The 16,587-nt window shown below is 38.6% G+C and overlaps 1 protein-coding gene across 1 annotated transcript in view; it reads right to left on the bottom strand.

Annotated features, from left to right (window-relative positions):
- Window positions 1-16,587, bottom strand: part of CCDC175 (coiled-coil domain containing 175) — a 60,903-nt gene that overhangs the window by 2,287 nt on the left and 42,029 nt on the right. Inside the window, exons 15-19 of the mRNA XM_011989571.1 lie at window positions 13,514-13,593; window positions 11,695-11,847; window positions 8,043-8,145; window positions 4,355-4,398; window positions 3,239-3,401 (exon numbers count right to left, since the gene is read on the bottom strand). Coding sequence (XP_011844961.1) covers window positions 3,239-3,401; window positions 4,355-4,398; window positions 8,043-8,145; window positions 11,695-11,847; window positions 13,514-13,593 — 543 coding nt within the window. The remainder of the gene's footprint in view (window positions 1-3,238; window positions 3,402-4,354; window positions 4,399-8,042; window positions 8,146-11,694; window positions 11,848-13,513; window positions 13,594-16,587) is intronic.

Here is a 16,587-nt window from a genome sequence, read left to right as displayed (position 1 = left end):
TAAGGTTCAGGGCCTGGGGTTTATTCAACTTTGTCACTGTAACATCAGCTCCAGTGCCAGGCTCCAAAGTGCCCAATGTTAATGAAGCTAGTGCAGTGATCCTGGAGAGGGCAGGACCTGCAGGGCTGCAATGACTATCATGGCCAGGAGAGGGCAGTAGAGGGGTGCTGAATGGAGATAAGGGCTTCTTCAGAAGTCCTGTGGCAGAACCAACTCAACAAGGAACATTCAAAAGCTGGGAGATTACAGGTGGCTCAGAGATGGCCAAGGAATTCAAGGAGCCAAACTTAACTGTTACCTCCCCAGGAGGGTGGTAGGTTTCAGGGATCTGATGAGTGCCTAATATGGGTCTGGTGTTTTATAACTCCTGTTAGGTATCAGTGATATTTTACAACTGGGGAGACTGAGGAGTGGAGATTAAATAACATGTAAGAAGCAGAGCTTAGCTGATACCGTGGCTCACACCTGTGGGGAGCCGAAGGCCCGTGGGATGTGACCAACTCAGCCTTCCACTGGAGGCTATATGATCAAACAGCAAACTGTTTATCATGAATGTAGGATGTGGGCAAACTCACATGGCCCTGCCACCAAAAGGTGTACTGAGGGCCTCACTCCCTGGTACAGGGTTCCTTGAAGTTATCTATTGAGAAATCTAGCGCCTATTGTTCTAAGAATGCAGTCTTGCAAGCCTGCTGTGAATCAAGCTGCTGGCAGACAACCACCCCCCCACCCCCGCCCCCACCTTGCTGTCTCTTTTGCCTAATAAATACAGAGGGCTGTGTAAAGCTTAGGGCCCTTGTCCACTAGAGGCAAGGTGCTCCCTGACCCCTTCTTCCAAATATACTCTCTTATCTTTTATTCTTGTGTTCGTCCCCCTTCATTTAGTCCAATAGGTCCGTGGCACACACCTATAATCCCAGCACTGGCTGAGGCAGGAGGATTGCTTGAGCTCAGGAGGTCAAGACCAGCCTGGGCAACATGGCATAACCTCGTCTCCAAACTACACAGAAACACACACACAAACACACACACACACAGTAGCCAGGCACAGTGGCATGTGCCTGTAGTCCCTGCTACTTGGGAGGCTGAGGTGAGAGGATTGCTTGGGCCTGGGAGGCAGAGGTTGCAATCCAGCCTGGGCAACAGAGTGAGAGGCCCTGTCTCAAAAAAAAAAAAAGCCAGTAATCGTGGTTGCTATCGTCTGAGAGTTTGTGTCTCCTTCAAAATTCCTATGTTGAAACCTAATCTCCAGTGTGTATTAGAAGGTGTGGCCTTTGGGAGGTGATTAGGTCTTGGGATTCATGCCCTTCTCAAAGAGGCCCCAAAGAGCTGCCTCAACCTTTAAATGATTTGAGGACACAGTGAGGAAGCACCATTCTATGAACCAGAAAGTAGGCCCTCAGCAGAAGCCAAACCTGCCAGTGCCTTGATCTTGGACTTCCCAGCCTCCAGAACTGTGAAAAATAAATTCGTGTTGTTTATAAGCTACCCAGTGTACAGAATGTTTTAGTAGCCCAAACGAACTAAGACACTAGCTGGCTCCATTGCTATAGCAAGCTCTGCATAAACAGCCTCTGCTTATTCTTATTTGGGTGGTCTTTACTTATTTCCACACTGCTAGTCTCTACTTGTCATAGATTATCCCTCAGACAGTCCTCAAAATATATGAAAAAGGGCATATGATATTAGTAACTCAGCGAAACTTTCTCAAAGGTCTATTTAAATTTGTTGCAACACAAAGATTCCAGCAGGTGTCAGATAAAAATGGCGAAGATTCATTCATGTGAAGACAGTGCACTTGACACTTAAGAGATGATTGAGCTCTCAAAATTCTGCTTGATCTATAGTTGGAAGGAAAGGCCTGGCCTAGCAAAGGAAATACAAATAGAAGCAAGGCCCACAAGGGATCCCTTATGCATTCGTACATCATAAGTATCACCAGGCTCATCATGATCACCAGGCACGACCATCGAAACAGCTTTGCAGCTAAAAGTGTTTACCCACAAAGTTCTTCATTGGCCACTGAAATGTTACTTCTTCTGTCAAGTAATGCCCCAGAACACAGATTTTACCAAATACTGGAATGTTTTTAATCTTATCACTATCCCTCTTTTTACATTTATTTTAAGACGGTCTCACTCTGTCATCTAGGCTGGAGTGCAGTGGCACAATCACGGCTAACTGCAGCCTCGACCTCCCAGGCTCAAGAAATTCTCCCATCTCAACCTTCCTAGTAGCTGAGGCAGAGGCGCTACCATACCCAGCTAACTTTAAAATTATTTTTGTAGAGACAGGGTCTCATTATGTTGCCCAGGCTGGTCTCGAACACCTGGTCTCAAACGATCTCCTGCCTCAGCCTTCCAAAGTGCTGGGATTATAACCATGAGTCACTGCATCCACCTCTTTTTACTTTTATCCCATTTTACTTTCTACATCCTACCTTCAAAATTGCTTATCTAGTGATTATGCTCTTTAAAATTAAGCCTTAATAACCACAAATAGGTTTGTACACTTGCCAGATGACAGTATTCTTGTTTCATTACTCCATGTCTTTTCTAAACTCTGTTCTCTTTCCTTCTCCCAAGCTCCCTCTACCCCCACATCCCATCTTCCCAGATGATTCTGCCACAGGGACCTCTGGGCTGTACCTGTGCAAGGACTCACCTTCAATTCTCACCACTGCCCTAATCTGGACAGAGTTTTGTGACTGTGTCTAACATGACATTATTGTGGGGATTGAGGTGAAGCTGATATGCCTCTGAAGAGACTGGCCTGTTTGCTCATGAGGCAAGCATGTTAGACATGATGTATTAACATCTCAGAAGCCCCTGAAGCCATCGCTAGATTTTTTGGAGAAGATAACAGTTGCTATTTGTAATGCTAAACTCAGCTCAGGAAGAAAATGTAAAATTATATTCAACTTCTGCTTAAGAAGACCAAAAAATGTGTAAAAGAGTTTAAAAAGCCCTCTCTGGAAAAGGTTTAAAATAAACTTTTAAAAAAAGTTATAAAGAAGATTTAGTTATCCAGAAAATTCTCTTAGGTGAAAGGCAGAATTGGCTGACACTACAAGTGTATTCAACCCACAAGTAAGTATCAATGTTCAATTGAATGTTTGTGGCATAATTGGGGATAACTAAGTCACTTAGTTGCCATGTTTTTCTTCTTTTGATGTTACCAGCTATATAGTAAAACAGCAGGAAGTCCCAAGTTACCAAAGCTCTAAGCTGTTACTTACTAAGAAGGTCCATTGGTGATTCCTGTTTCACAAGCGAACGCAGCCCTTCAAGACTCCCTTGTAGCCATGTACTGACACGCTGCATTTTTTCATCTCTTTCACACAGCTTGTCTGTTAGATTTTTCATGTCATGCAAAGTCTCTTCACCATTTTCCACCAAGATCTAAAGAAATGGCATTTTAGGGTGTGTCTATATATATTGCAACAACATAAATAAATACACATTCTAAGAGGATCATGTCCAAAATAAAAATATTATATATGCAAAATTGGTATCAGTCATAAAAATAAGTGCATGTGTACACAGCCAATTCACGAAGTTCTGTAAATAATCTTGGAAAAATGGATTATCAAGTGAGAAGAATAATGGAAAGCTCACTGAACTCAAATTTTTAAGTGGATAATGGTAACCATGGTGGTGGTAGCATAGAAAGCTAGTTTCACCCTCAGAGAAGCACAGAGCTGCAGAGGAGATTCAGCCTAACAGAAGGAGCTTTGGAATCAGGCAGGATCTGGGTTGTAAATTCCCATACGTTCATGAACTGTTTGGTCTTGGGCAAGTTACGTAAACTCTCTGGGCCTCCACAGCTCTATGTGAAAAAGACACTTTAACGCTTTCCTAATCCAGTGTTTTAATACATAAACGAGGATTTAGTTAACTAGAAACTTTAAATACTTCAAAAGTGGCAGAACCAGGATTTTGACCCCAGCCTATCTGACTCTGAAGTGGGGAGGGTGCAGATGCTGCACTGGTAAAACATGAAGAGGTAAGGAGTCCAGAACTGACAACTTTGTCCTGAAACAAAATGTGTTCATTTGGGGCATGCAAAAAAAAAAAGTCTTTCCCACCTTAACTGAGTGGTAGAGTGGGAAGATAGTTTCCCAAAGAATTAAGATTTCATAGTGACGTTTGGTAAAAAAGGACACATTTTAGGGGGTAGTGGTCACAGTAGCATCTAGGACTGCAAGGGAGTAACAGAGTTAGTGTGAATTTCCACCCTGATGTGTGTGCATGCAGGTGCACACAGACATAAAAGCACACACACTTATTAGGTAGGTTTTAGTTTTTGGAAATATGATATTTATATGGAGGCAACACACACACGCAAAACTCACCTTAACTGTGGTCTGAAATTCAGCCCACAAATCCTTATATTGTGCTAAAATAAAGATTTAAAAAATACAATGGTTACTGACACAATTTGAACATTTTAATAAAAGTCGTGTTATTCATTTTTGTTTTTTCAAAAATTATTTTTATCTAAAAATGTCTACTTCCAAAATGACAGAATAAGTGAATTGGAGTTGCCCTCCCACTGCAAACAAATAGAAGAAAGAAGCAAAACATATGAATGAAATGTTTTCAGATGTTGAATGGGCCCCCCAGGACTGTGACACCTGGAAGAGAAACAAAGGAGGTGGGTCCTGCAATCACCCAGCTTTCCACTGGGGGGCGCTTTCCAGACCACGGCACTAGCACAGCGGGGTGGTCTTAACACAGACACAAAAAGATTAGCAAATTGAATCTAGCAATAGACAAGAACAATAAAAGCTTTTGAACAAGTGGGCTTTATGCTTAGAATGGGAGCTTGGTTTAAAAGTCAAACTCAATCAGTGCAACTTACCACACGAACAGCATAAAGGAGTAATACTAGCTGAGCATCTCAGTGGCTGTCTGAGCAGCTGAGGCCAGTCATAAAGGCACTCTGTGCCCACATGACTGACCATCCCATAAGTAGCTTGGACACCCTATAAGTAGCTTGGACACCCCATAAGTAGCTTGGACACCCAAGCCTGGGTGAGCCTCCCTGGTTGGCAACACTTTGTATGTGGAGTCACACATTGTTGTTGGGGAAATTAAGTGCATCCCTGAGAAGGTTGCACCAGGTTTCCTCCATACTTTGCCCTCTGTGCCTTTTCCCTTTGCTGGTTTTACTCTGTATCTCTCACTGTAATAACAATAATCGTAAGTATAACAATAATCGTAAGTATAACAATTTTTGAGTCCTGTGAATCATTTTAGCTAATCATTAAGCCTAAGGGTAGTCCTGGGATACCTGATACTGCACTATAGTTGCACAATTTTTTTGAGATAAAGAGCTAAATAAATGGAGATATATACTATATGCTTGGATTAGAAAATATAATTTTATTAAAATGTCTTTTCTCCCAACATTGACTTATAGATTCAGCACAAACCCAATTAAGATCCCAGCAGGGGTGTGTGTGTGTGTGTGTGTGTGTAGATTAATTAGGAGATTCTAAAATGCATATGGAAATCAAAGAATTTAAAATAGTGAACATAATTTTAAAAGAGAAGCATACAGGTGCAGAATTCTATTACCCTATGTCCAGACTGCATATGAAGCTATCGTAATTAAGACAGTGTGGTATTGGTATCAAGTTAGGCATTTAGAACAAAGGAACAAACCCATAAAATTGATTTTTGAAAAGTTGCTGGGGTAATACAATGGCAAAAGCATAGTCTTTTCAAAAATAGTACTAGAACAACTGGATGGGCACAAGAGAAAACAATGAAATTCAAGCCTTGCTTCACATCATATGAAAAAGCTCACTTGAATTAGAGATCTAGATATAAACACTAAAACTAAAAAAACATACAAGAAAATCTTCAAGAGCTTGGGGTAGGCAAAAATGTTTTAGGCAGGAAATGAAAAGTACTAACCTTAAAAGACAAAATAGACAGATGGGCTTCATTCGAATGAAAAATGTTTACTCTTTCTGAGACACCGTGAAGAAAATGAAAAGCCAAACTTCAGACTGAAAAAGGACTCATTTCCAGAAAATATAAAGATTTTAACTCGATAATAAGAAAACAATACAAAGCAAGGAGTAAAAGATTTGGACAGACATGTGACAGATTGTATTTACCAAAGATAGCCCCACAATATATTCCATTCCACAAGTTTTTTTCCCTGACATGATGCTGACACTTCTTCCATCGAGAGGTGGTGGCTATGACCCCTCCCCTTGCACCTGAGTGACTGCCTCAACCATTAGCTTATTATGAAAGTAACACTGACTGAGGCTAGGTCATAAGACGCCATGAACTTCCACGTTGTTCTCTTGGGATGCTTTTGGAACCCAGCAGGCCAAACAGCTACGTGGAGTGGCCATGAGGAGGTGTTCTGGCCAATGGTCTCTCTCAAGATCCAGTTGAGAGCCAACATCAACTTCAGACACAGGAATGAGTAAGTCTTCAGATGATTTCAGTTCCCGGCTGCTGAATTACCCTCAACCTTCGAGTTGCCCTGGCTGATGCCATGCGGAGCAGACATTTAGTAGTCTTCAACAAGCTCGGATCAAATTGCCAATTTGTGAGCAAAGTAAATAATTTGTCTTCAGCTACTACGTTTGCAATATTTGTCACACAAGATAATATTCAAATGGCCAAGAAACACATGAAAAAGTATACTCCACGTTAGTCACTAGAGAAGTACAAGTTACAATCACAATGAAATGCCATTATATACCTATTAAAATGACCAAAATATTAACAATTTAAAGCGTTTTGACCATTTTAAGTGTTCATGAGAATGGAGAGCAATGGGAACTCTTCTCCATTGTTAGTGGGATGAGACACTTAACAACCACTCTGACAAATTTATCTGGCAGTTTCTTATAAAGTTAATCATACACTAACCATATAGATTTGTTATCAAGTTCATCATACACTAATTGCTATATAACTCAGCAATTCCATTATAGGTATTTACCCAAGAGAAATGAAACCATGGCCATAAAAACACTTGTAAACAAATGTTCACAATAGCTTCATTCATAATTATCCCAAACTGGAAATAATCTACATGTCTTTCAACTGGTGAATGAATGAACAAAATATGGTATATCTGTACAATGGGATTCTACCGTACAGCTATAAAACGGATAAACTAATGAGACATGCAACAACTTGGATGAACCTGAAAACAATTTGCTGAGTGAAAGAAGCCAGGTATAAAAGTGTGCATACTCTGTCATTTCATTTGTATCTCATAATTAATGACAGAAAGCAGATCAATGGTTTCCAGGAACTAGATATGGGGTAGGTGATCAACAGCAAAGGGATATAAAGAAAATGTTGTAGTCATGAAAATGCTTTATAGCTTGCTTGTGGTGGTAGTGGTTACAATGGCATGTACATTTGTCAAAATTCACTAATCTAAAAATGGGTGCATTTTTTGTGTGAAATCAATAAAATGGATTTAAATGAAGTGAAAACTTTATGTGTAAAGAGCACTGTAATGGTTAATATTGTCAACTTGATTGGACTGAAGAATGCAAAGTACTGTTCCTGGGTCTGTCTGTGAGGGTGTTACCAAAACAGATTCACATTTGAGTCAGTGGATTGGGAGAGGCAAACCCACTCTCAATCTGGGTGAGAACCATCTAATCAGCTGCCAGCACGGCTAGACTGGCTGAATCTTCCAGGCTTCCTCTTTCTCCTGTGCTAGATGCTTCCTGCCCTCGAACATTGGACTCCAAGTTCTTCAGCTTTTGGACTCTTGGACTTACACCAGTGATTTGTCAGGAGCTCTTGGGCCATTGGCCACAGACTGAAGGCTGCACTGTCGGCTTCCCTACTTGTCAGACTTTGGGACTTGGACTGATCCACCACTGGATTCCTTGCTCCTCAACTTGCAGATGACCTATCATGGGACTTTACCTTGCGATCATGTGAGTCAATTCTCCTTAATAAGCTCCCTTTCATATATACATATATCCTATTAGTTCTGTCCCGCTAAGGAACCCTGACTAATACAAGCAGCCACACATTACTTACCCTCCTGAGCTATTAGTTGCCGAGACAAGTCATTTGAGGTGTGCATGAGGGCTTCTTGTCCTTTTCTGTATTTCTCTATGTTATTCTTCAAGTATAAAATGTACTGAAAATTAAAAGCAAGTTATTGCTTTTAGCAGTTTAGTTACCATAGATAAATTATCATGTAGTCATTCAGCAAACATGTATAAATTCCTCCTCTGTGTCACCCACCATTCTAGGTACAGGGGTAACACTGGGGAATAAAATATACCTTGGTCAGGATTCCATCCTGGGAAAGGAGGTAAAGAATTCTGCTTCCTATGAAGCATTTCGCTTCAGCACTTAAATAAACATGGCATTCTGAGTATAATTTTCCACAAAAAGAAATTAGAGGGTGTTCTGTCTGAATGCATTATGTCCACAACAAAAATGTTCCTTATGCAAAATGTGTGTGCGGTAGATGTCACAAAGCAGTAATGCTGCCAGACTGGAGTTCAGTGTAAGACCTCAGAGAGATGATTAATTGAGTTAGGAGACGGCATGGAATTACTTACTTAAGTCAGACGTTCACTGGGTTGGGTGCCAGTGGTGGCAGTAGTGACAGGTGACTTTGAGTATTAAAGTCATGGATTTCTGTTCTGATCACCCAATGCCCAGAAACTCTAAAGTCCCAGGAACTCTGAAAATGGGGCTTTGGGACATAAAACTGGTCCAGTTTCAAGAAAGAAACAAATACTATAAACTATCCATAAAAATCTTAGAAATTGTGTTCAGTGCTATAGATGAGGTAGACAAGGGACTGTTACATAGACTGTTTCTAGGCATGTATTATAGGGTCTACTCATGTATCTTTGATGTTGTGTCAGTCTTTTCATAGCTTGTTTTCTGGTATTATGGTAAACAAAAGTAAAAGCCACCTTAGGCCAACTGCAAGACCTCATTCTTGCCCCTCTTTGAACACAGGTCTGCAGACTTGCCTAGTTCAGCTGGACTCTCGTGCTTCTCCCAAACTCTCTGTTTTCTTTCAGTCTGTCTTTTCATCTCCTCTCCACAGCTCACTCCTTCAAAGTTGTTTTTCTCCAGGGTTCTGTTCACAGCCCCTGATCTTCTCACTCAACACACTGTCCCTGAAGAGACTCATCCAGCTCCCTGGTGTAAATCCTGCCTCTACGTTAATGATACCCAGTGAGAGTTCTCCTTTGAGCTCCTCACCTGGTGTGGCAAGGTGTCCTTGCTCTGGGGCACTGTATGTGTCTTGTTCAGATTGTTGCACTTAACATACTGAATTGTAATGATCTGTCTGTATGTGCATCTCTTCAGCTAGACCATGAGCTTCCAAAGGGCTGGGGCGGTATCTTACTTATCTCTGTATTCACTGTGTCTTGCCCAGTGCTTGGGACTCAGTGCATGTTTAGAGTAAAGAGATGCAACCAGCAAAACTGAGTGGTGAGTGAATAAGAAAACAGCACAGGGTCATTTGGTGACTAGCAGATGGAAACTGAATTTAAAAAAACAGGACCTTCGTAATCAGTCTTTCATCAACACATCCATCTGCTCACCCATTGCCAAAACAGCAATACAAATTCTAATTCGTTTAAGAAATAATCTATATCTTGATAGGAAGACAGTCTAGTGGAACAAATCGGTTTGATGGTATGTATCTAGGCTCTTTAGCAAAATTACTTTTTTTTGTTTGTTTGTTTGTTTTTGAGATGGAGTCTCGCTTTGTCCTCCAAGCTGGAGTGCAGTGGCACGATCTCAGCTCACTGCAAGCTCCACCTCCCAGGTTCACGCCATTCTCCTGCCTCAGCCTCCCCAGTAGCTGGGACTACAGGCACCCGCCACCGTGCTCGGCTAATTTTTTTTGTATTTTTAGTAGAGACAGGGTTTCACCATGTTAGCCAGGATGGTCTCGATCTCCTGACCTCGTGATCCGCCCGCCTTGGCCTCCCACAGTGCTGGGATTACAGGCGTAAGTCACCGTGCCCGGCTGCAAAATTACCTTTTCAAAGTACATTAGTACCTATTATGCCATTTTAGTTTATTAAAAAAACATGAGAGTGGTGGGATAACTATTGCCATTTAACAGATGAAAAAAATTACCCAGTGAGGTTTAGGGATTTTCTTCATGCCATTGGACTAGTCACTGATTTTTTTCTAGCTATTAACACTTCTAAAAAAAATACAGCTTCAATTTACACATCTATAAAAGGGACATAATGTATTATCCACTTTTTAAGGTTACAGTCTTAAACATCAAATGAGACTGAATCCCTCTAATATTACAGGTATTGTGCAAAACACTTGGGGTACATTGATAACAGATCTTGACCATGAGGTCATTATGGATGGCTGGAAAAAATGATTTTAGAAATTGTATTTCTTTTGCATTTTCAGTTTATAAAGAAGTGACATTGAACCTGTAAGTAGCAGCTATTCCCATTTTAAGAGGCCAAAACGAAGCTTACAAGTTCAGTGATCTGCCCAAAGTCACACAGTGTCGCTGGTGAATGACAGACTCTAATCTATGTCTTTCAAACTAGAGAATATTACATAAAGTTTTGTTGTTGTTGTTTTGTCACAGTATATAAAATGTAGAACTCTATGCACTTTAAAAATATGCTTTGAATGCAACAGTTCCGGGCATTAAAAATCAGTGTCTTATAAATATCTAATTATTAAATATAACATTTTAAAATGTTAAAACAAATAAATTTTAAGTATAAATAAGACTTCAATTGTAGGGATTGGATGAACAAATTCCTCTGCTACAAAAAGAGCTATAATCAGTGTGAAATAGACAACCTACTTTTTAAAAAATGGGCAAAAGTCTTGAACAGTCACTTCACAAAAAAAGGATATCCAAGTGGCCAGCTACATAGAATAGGTACTTCAACAGTGATCAGGAAAACACAAATTAGTGGGGCACCACTGTACACCCATCAGAATGGTTAAATTGAAAAAGACAGTTTTGTGAGAGTATGGAGCAACTGGTGCTCTCATGCATTGCTGGTGGGAGTGGCAATTGGTGTAACTCCTTTGGGAGACTGGTGGTATGTACTAAAGTGGGAGATATGCATCCCTATGGCTCTACAATTCCACTCAAGATGTACACTCAGCAGAAATATGTATGCATGTTCACCAAAAAACATGAACTAGAATGTTCACAGCAATACTATTTGTAATAGCCAAACATTAGAAACTCTTTGAATACTCATCAATAGTCTAGTGTACAAATGCATTGTAGTAGTAGTCATATAATGGAATACTATACAGAACTAAGAATAACAAACTACACTCAACAATAAGGCTGAACCTCACAAACATAATGTTGAGCATAAGAACCTACACTGTATTGTTTTATACCTATAATGTTCCAAACCAGGGAAAACTAGTCTATGGTGTTAGCATGGTGGTACCCTTAGTGGGGCTGGTTAGTGACTAGAAGGGGCATAGAGGATATCTGGATACTGATAATGCTTTGTTACTTGATCTGGGTGCTGGTTACACAAGTGTGTTCATGGAGCTGTACACTTGCAATCTGGGTACTTTTCTGTGTGTACTTTAATCGCCATTAAAAATTTGTCAAGAGCTATTCTCTTCTCTCGTAACTATTACAGGTCTAGTCAATTAATCAAAGCCATCATGCAAAGCGTGGTGCTCTTAAACTTACTTCTTTTAATTTTGTATTTTCCAGGAGCAGAAGATCTGCTTTTTGGTCATTTATATAGAATCCATTTTCTAAGTTCTTTAGAGTTTCAAAATGATCTTTCGTTTTTTTGCTTTCTTGATCTCGTAATTGTTTTAATTCTTGTTTTATATCCTCCTGCTCAAACAGAAAACCCCAAATTATCTCTGAGTTCAAAGAGTACGGCATGAGGGTATTATACTGCCTAGGTCACATTTGGAGCCAGATTCTAAATTAATTCCTGAAGCATCCAGCAGAGAATAGATATTTTTCCTTAGAAAAACCTATCAACCCCATTTATTCATGGACTCTAGGAAGGGGATCTGTGGACTTCAAGATAAGAACCCCAGACATTGAGACAACTTCACAAAATAAAATATACAGTCAGCCCTCTGTGTCTGTGGGTTCTGCATTTGTGGATTTAACTAAACATGAATGGAATATATTCACAAAAATAAAAAGAATAACATCAACAAATAATACAAATAAAAACAATACAGTATGACAACTACTTACATAACATTTACATTTTATTAGGTGTTATCAGTAATCTAGAAATAATTTAAAGTATATTGGAGAATGTGGGTAGGTTATATGCAAATATTACACCACGTTATACAAGGGACTTGAGCATCTGTGGATTTTGATTGTCATGTTGGTCTTGGAACCTCCCCCATAGATATCCAGGGATGACTGTACCTTGATATATAAACAATCATTCGGCAAAAATAGAGAAGGGGAAATTTATTGAGGCTTTTAAAGGAGGACTTAATGTTTCTTGAAGAAAGAAGAAGATTACTTTATGAATTTTTCAGAATTCTCTATTGTTTTCTCTATTGAATTCTCTATTCAGTTCTCTGTTATTATACTATTATAAATTGCATGATATTTATTCATTGTATAATCATCACCAGCAGCATCTTATTAAGAAAATAGAACTGTATATATACTACACTTGTAATTTTCTCCTTCATATTTTCCTATATATTCCTTCATATTTTATAACATGTTAAAAGTTACATTTTGAGGCCAGGCGTGGTAGCTCACGACTGTAATCCTGGCATTTTGGGAGGCCAAGGCAGGCAGATCACTTGAGGTCAGGAGTCCGAGACCAGCCTGGCCAACATTGTGAAACTCCGTTTCTACTGAAAAAGACAAAAATAAGCCGGAAGTCGCTTGAACCCAGGAGGCAGAGGTTGCAGTGAGCCAAGATCCTGCCACTGCACTCCATCCTAGACAACAGAGTGAGACTCTGTCTTAAAAAAAAAAACAAAAGTCACATTTTGATATCAATGCATCTCAAAGAATGTTTCCATTTTAATTAACCAACTCCACATGCACATGCTTATCACCAACTATTGATTATAAATTTTTAAAAGGCACTAAACATCTCTTTACCTGCTACTAGTTCATCCACTCCCCCACCACAACCTTTGTTTCACTCACCCTTAAAAAGCAGAATCAAGTTTCTAACTTATAAATAAGAAAACCAAGGTCCACTCAGTGACTGTTCCACAATTACATGTTAATTGATTATAGTTGCTCTCTCTCTTTCTCTATATACATATACACATAAGTATATATATACACATATGTACATAAGTATATGTATACAGGTGTATGTGTATACATATGCATATATATATGTATGCATGTGTTGTAACAAAGATTTTTAAACATTGAGATTGCACGGGTACATTTAACAAATGTGATTTCATGAAAACTTCAATGCCATTTAAATATTACCATCTGTATATACCACTATTTTAATTTAAAAAAATGAATGAATGCATTGATCCTTTACCGTGTTGCTAATGTATCTTGAAAAATCCCTTGTAAACAGAAAAATATGATTGTTCAGCAAATCCTCCTCCTGTCTTTGTGCTATTAAAACAAAGAAAAAAAACCTCAAAAATTTAGTTTAAAAATATTAATCAAAGAAGTACCTAGTTTTAAAAGTCAAATTCTCTCACAAGGTTTATAACAAAACCCAGCTGTCAGGCGCTCCACATTGCAATGTTTAGTCCCGTATGACTCCTCAGAAGCAAACATTTTTCACTCTTTTTAGTTGTTTCTTCTTCCATTTAGTTCAATTTTCATTAAAAATAGGCATATGTGCCTATTTTTATTTATCATTTTCAGGCATTTTCTATTTACTTAGTCCCATTCCCACATCCTTCTCCTATACCTACAACCTCTATATTTCCTCCCTAACCTTCCCATGAAGTTACAGTTTTTGTTTAAATAAATTGTAACTATTTAGATCATTATGGCAATAAGGATTATCCCCAATGAGCCAAATGGTATAATATAATTAATTATATTTTCCTTTTAGTATAATATTTTGTTTTTTCTTGGAGTTAAAGATTGCTTTATTAAAAAAATGCTCAGTATTTCATGTACCTATAATTAATTCATACCAAAATCTACAACAGAACTGTACCACCTTTCAAATTTTATTTCCCATATAGTCAAACACATTAACATACCTATGAGTTTCATTCCTCCCCTCTCCCTGAGAACCTCCCTCCGAGATATGCCTTCTGGAATCTTTTCTTTCTTTGTGCTAGATTTGCAGTTGACTTCTTGGGACTTCCTTTTGCATTTTTCTTTTTCTTTTTTTAAAGGTTTTATTCAACCAGAACGCTCTGCATTATTCTTATGTTGGACCTCCTGTTTCCTAAATTTCTTATACTCTTTTTCTTGATTCATTCCTTCTGTTTGTTGAAGCAAATTCTATACAGCTTCAGGAAAAAGAGTAAATGGGATAAATGTTTTGAGATCTTGTATATCTCAATATGTTTCTATTCTATAATCTTGATTGATAGTTTAGCTGGGTATCTAATGTTGGAAATTATTTTCTCTCAAATTTTGAAGGCATTGTCTTATAACTTCTATAATGTTGCTGTTAAGAAGTTTGAAATGATTCTGATTTCTAACAGTTTGTGTGAGATCTCATTTTTCTCTCTAGGAGCTTTTAGGATCCTCTCTTTCTATTTTTCCTTCTGAAATTCCACAGTGATATGGCTTAGTCTTTTCTTTTAAATATTGTTTGAGGATTTGCTTGGACATTAAAAAATGGAAATCTATATTCTCTAGTTATAAGAAATATTTTTGTATTATTTCTATGATAATTTTATTAGTTCTTTAAAAACATGAATATATGGCTATATCTTGATTTATCATTGTCAGGCAGTTTCTATTTACTTTGTCATATATAGTAGAGGATAATTTAGCATGCTTACTCCCATTCCCACATCCCACACCCACACCCACACCCTCTACATTTCATCCCTAACCTTCCTATAAAGTTATGGTTTTCATTTAAATAAATTGTAACTGTTTAGATCATTATAATAAGGTAAGGATTATTCACTGATTTTTTTCTGTTCTTCTTGTTAGGTAGATATTTGGCATCTCAGAATAGTTTTTAAATTTGCTTACCATTCTCTCCTTTTCCTCATCTCCTTTTGTTGTTGTTGTTGCTCTATTTTTACAGAGATTTTCTTAACTTTTCTTATAATTCTCCTATTGAATTTTGACATTTGTTATTTATACTTTTAACTTCTGAGAGCTCTTTCTGTTCTCTAATCTTTCTTTCAAGCATATTTTTTTTTCATAAATGCAATATATTTATTTATCTAAGAATATACTCTTTAAAAGTATGCTTATGCTCTTTGCATTTTCTCTGTTCCACCAAGTTCTCTTGTTCTTTCCATTTCAGTTTCTTTTTCACACTGGGTGCTTCAGATCTTTGTCTGATCCCATTTAATAGTCCTGTGTGAGCTTCAATATACAGTGATCAGGAACGAACCAGCCATTTGAGGGGACCATTGAATGCTGGTGCTGTTGTGGGGCTTTTCCCCGAACTGTTCAGTTTCCTTAGAGGAAGAATACATTAGTCTCCTTCCTCAGGTTGGGGTAAGGGATTATGGAAGAGTTCACAACACCATTGGCTGGCAGCATTCATCAAGCTGAGCTCAGAGGGGGATCTCAGTGGGGATCTCGGTACAGTACCTGTCTTCTGCTCTCAACCATATCTGATACCTTGCAGTCTGAAGACTTCCGGTCCAGTTTCTTTGCCAGCATTGAGGAGGAGTCACTCAGCTAACTGCACAAGGAGGGGGTTTGACCTGGAGCTCTAATTGCTCTTTATAAAGACTTTTCAACCAATCTTTAGCCCTGTGACTCATCTCAGCTGTCATAGTTTCAGGGGACGCCACTGCCTGTGACTTTACAGCTTTGGGGGAAAGAACTTTTTGCCTACATGGTGCTCTTTTTGGCAGGCTCTTGGTATTTATATTTCTCTTTCTACCTCTATCCAATTACGTCTTCCCAAAATTTGTTGATATTTATTATCAGGTAATAAATAAATAATAAATCAGCAGATAGCAAATGTCTTATCTCTGCCAGTGTTTTGGTACTTATGGATTTGTATCTTTTTTTTAAAAAAAAAAAAAAAACCTTTATATACATATTTGGGAGTTTTATGAGGGAACAAAGATATATGTATATGCTTTATCCATCAGATTTAACTAAAAGCTTTCTGTGTGTGGAGCCCATGCATGCCACTCTCTGTAAATGTAACTGCTGGCAAGCCAACTTTCCTGCTCTTATGTTCCCTTTACTTCTTTTCTCCTGTCTTCCCCTCTTTTATCTACTTTCTTCAGCATTTTCTCCCCTTTGTTTACATTAAGAGATTCAGTACTTGTAATGTATTACTTACTTTTATGCTCCTAGTGTTTCTTACATCCTTTACCTAGTACACGAAGGGATAGGAAGAATGGCTGGGAAAGTAGAAAACTGGGAATAGGCCGGGTGCAGTGGCTCACACCTATAATCCCAGCACTTTGGGAGGCCAAGGCAGAAGGCTCTCCT

This window comes from Mandrillus leucophaeus, unplaced genomic scaffold (assembly GCF_000951045.1).
Source record: "Mandrillus leucophaeus isolate KB7577 unplaced genomic scaffold, Mleu.le_1.0 Scaffold359, whole genome shotgun sequence".
NCBI classification, from domain to species: Eukaryota; Metazoa; Chordata; class Mammalia; order Primates; family Cercopithecidae; genus Mandrillus; species Mandrillus leucophaeus.
Note: the sequence above shows the minus strand (reverse complement) of the source record. Positions and strands in the feature narration are given on the sequence as shown.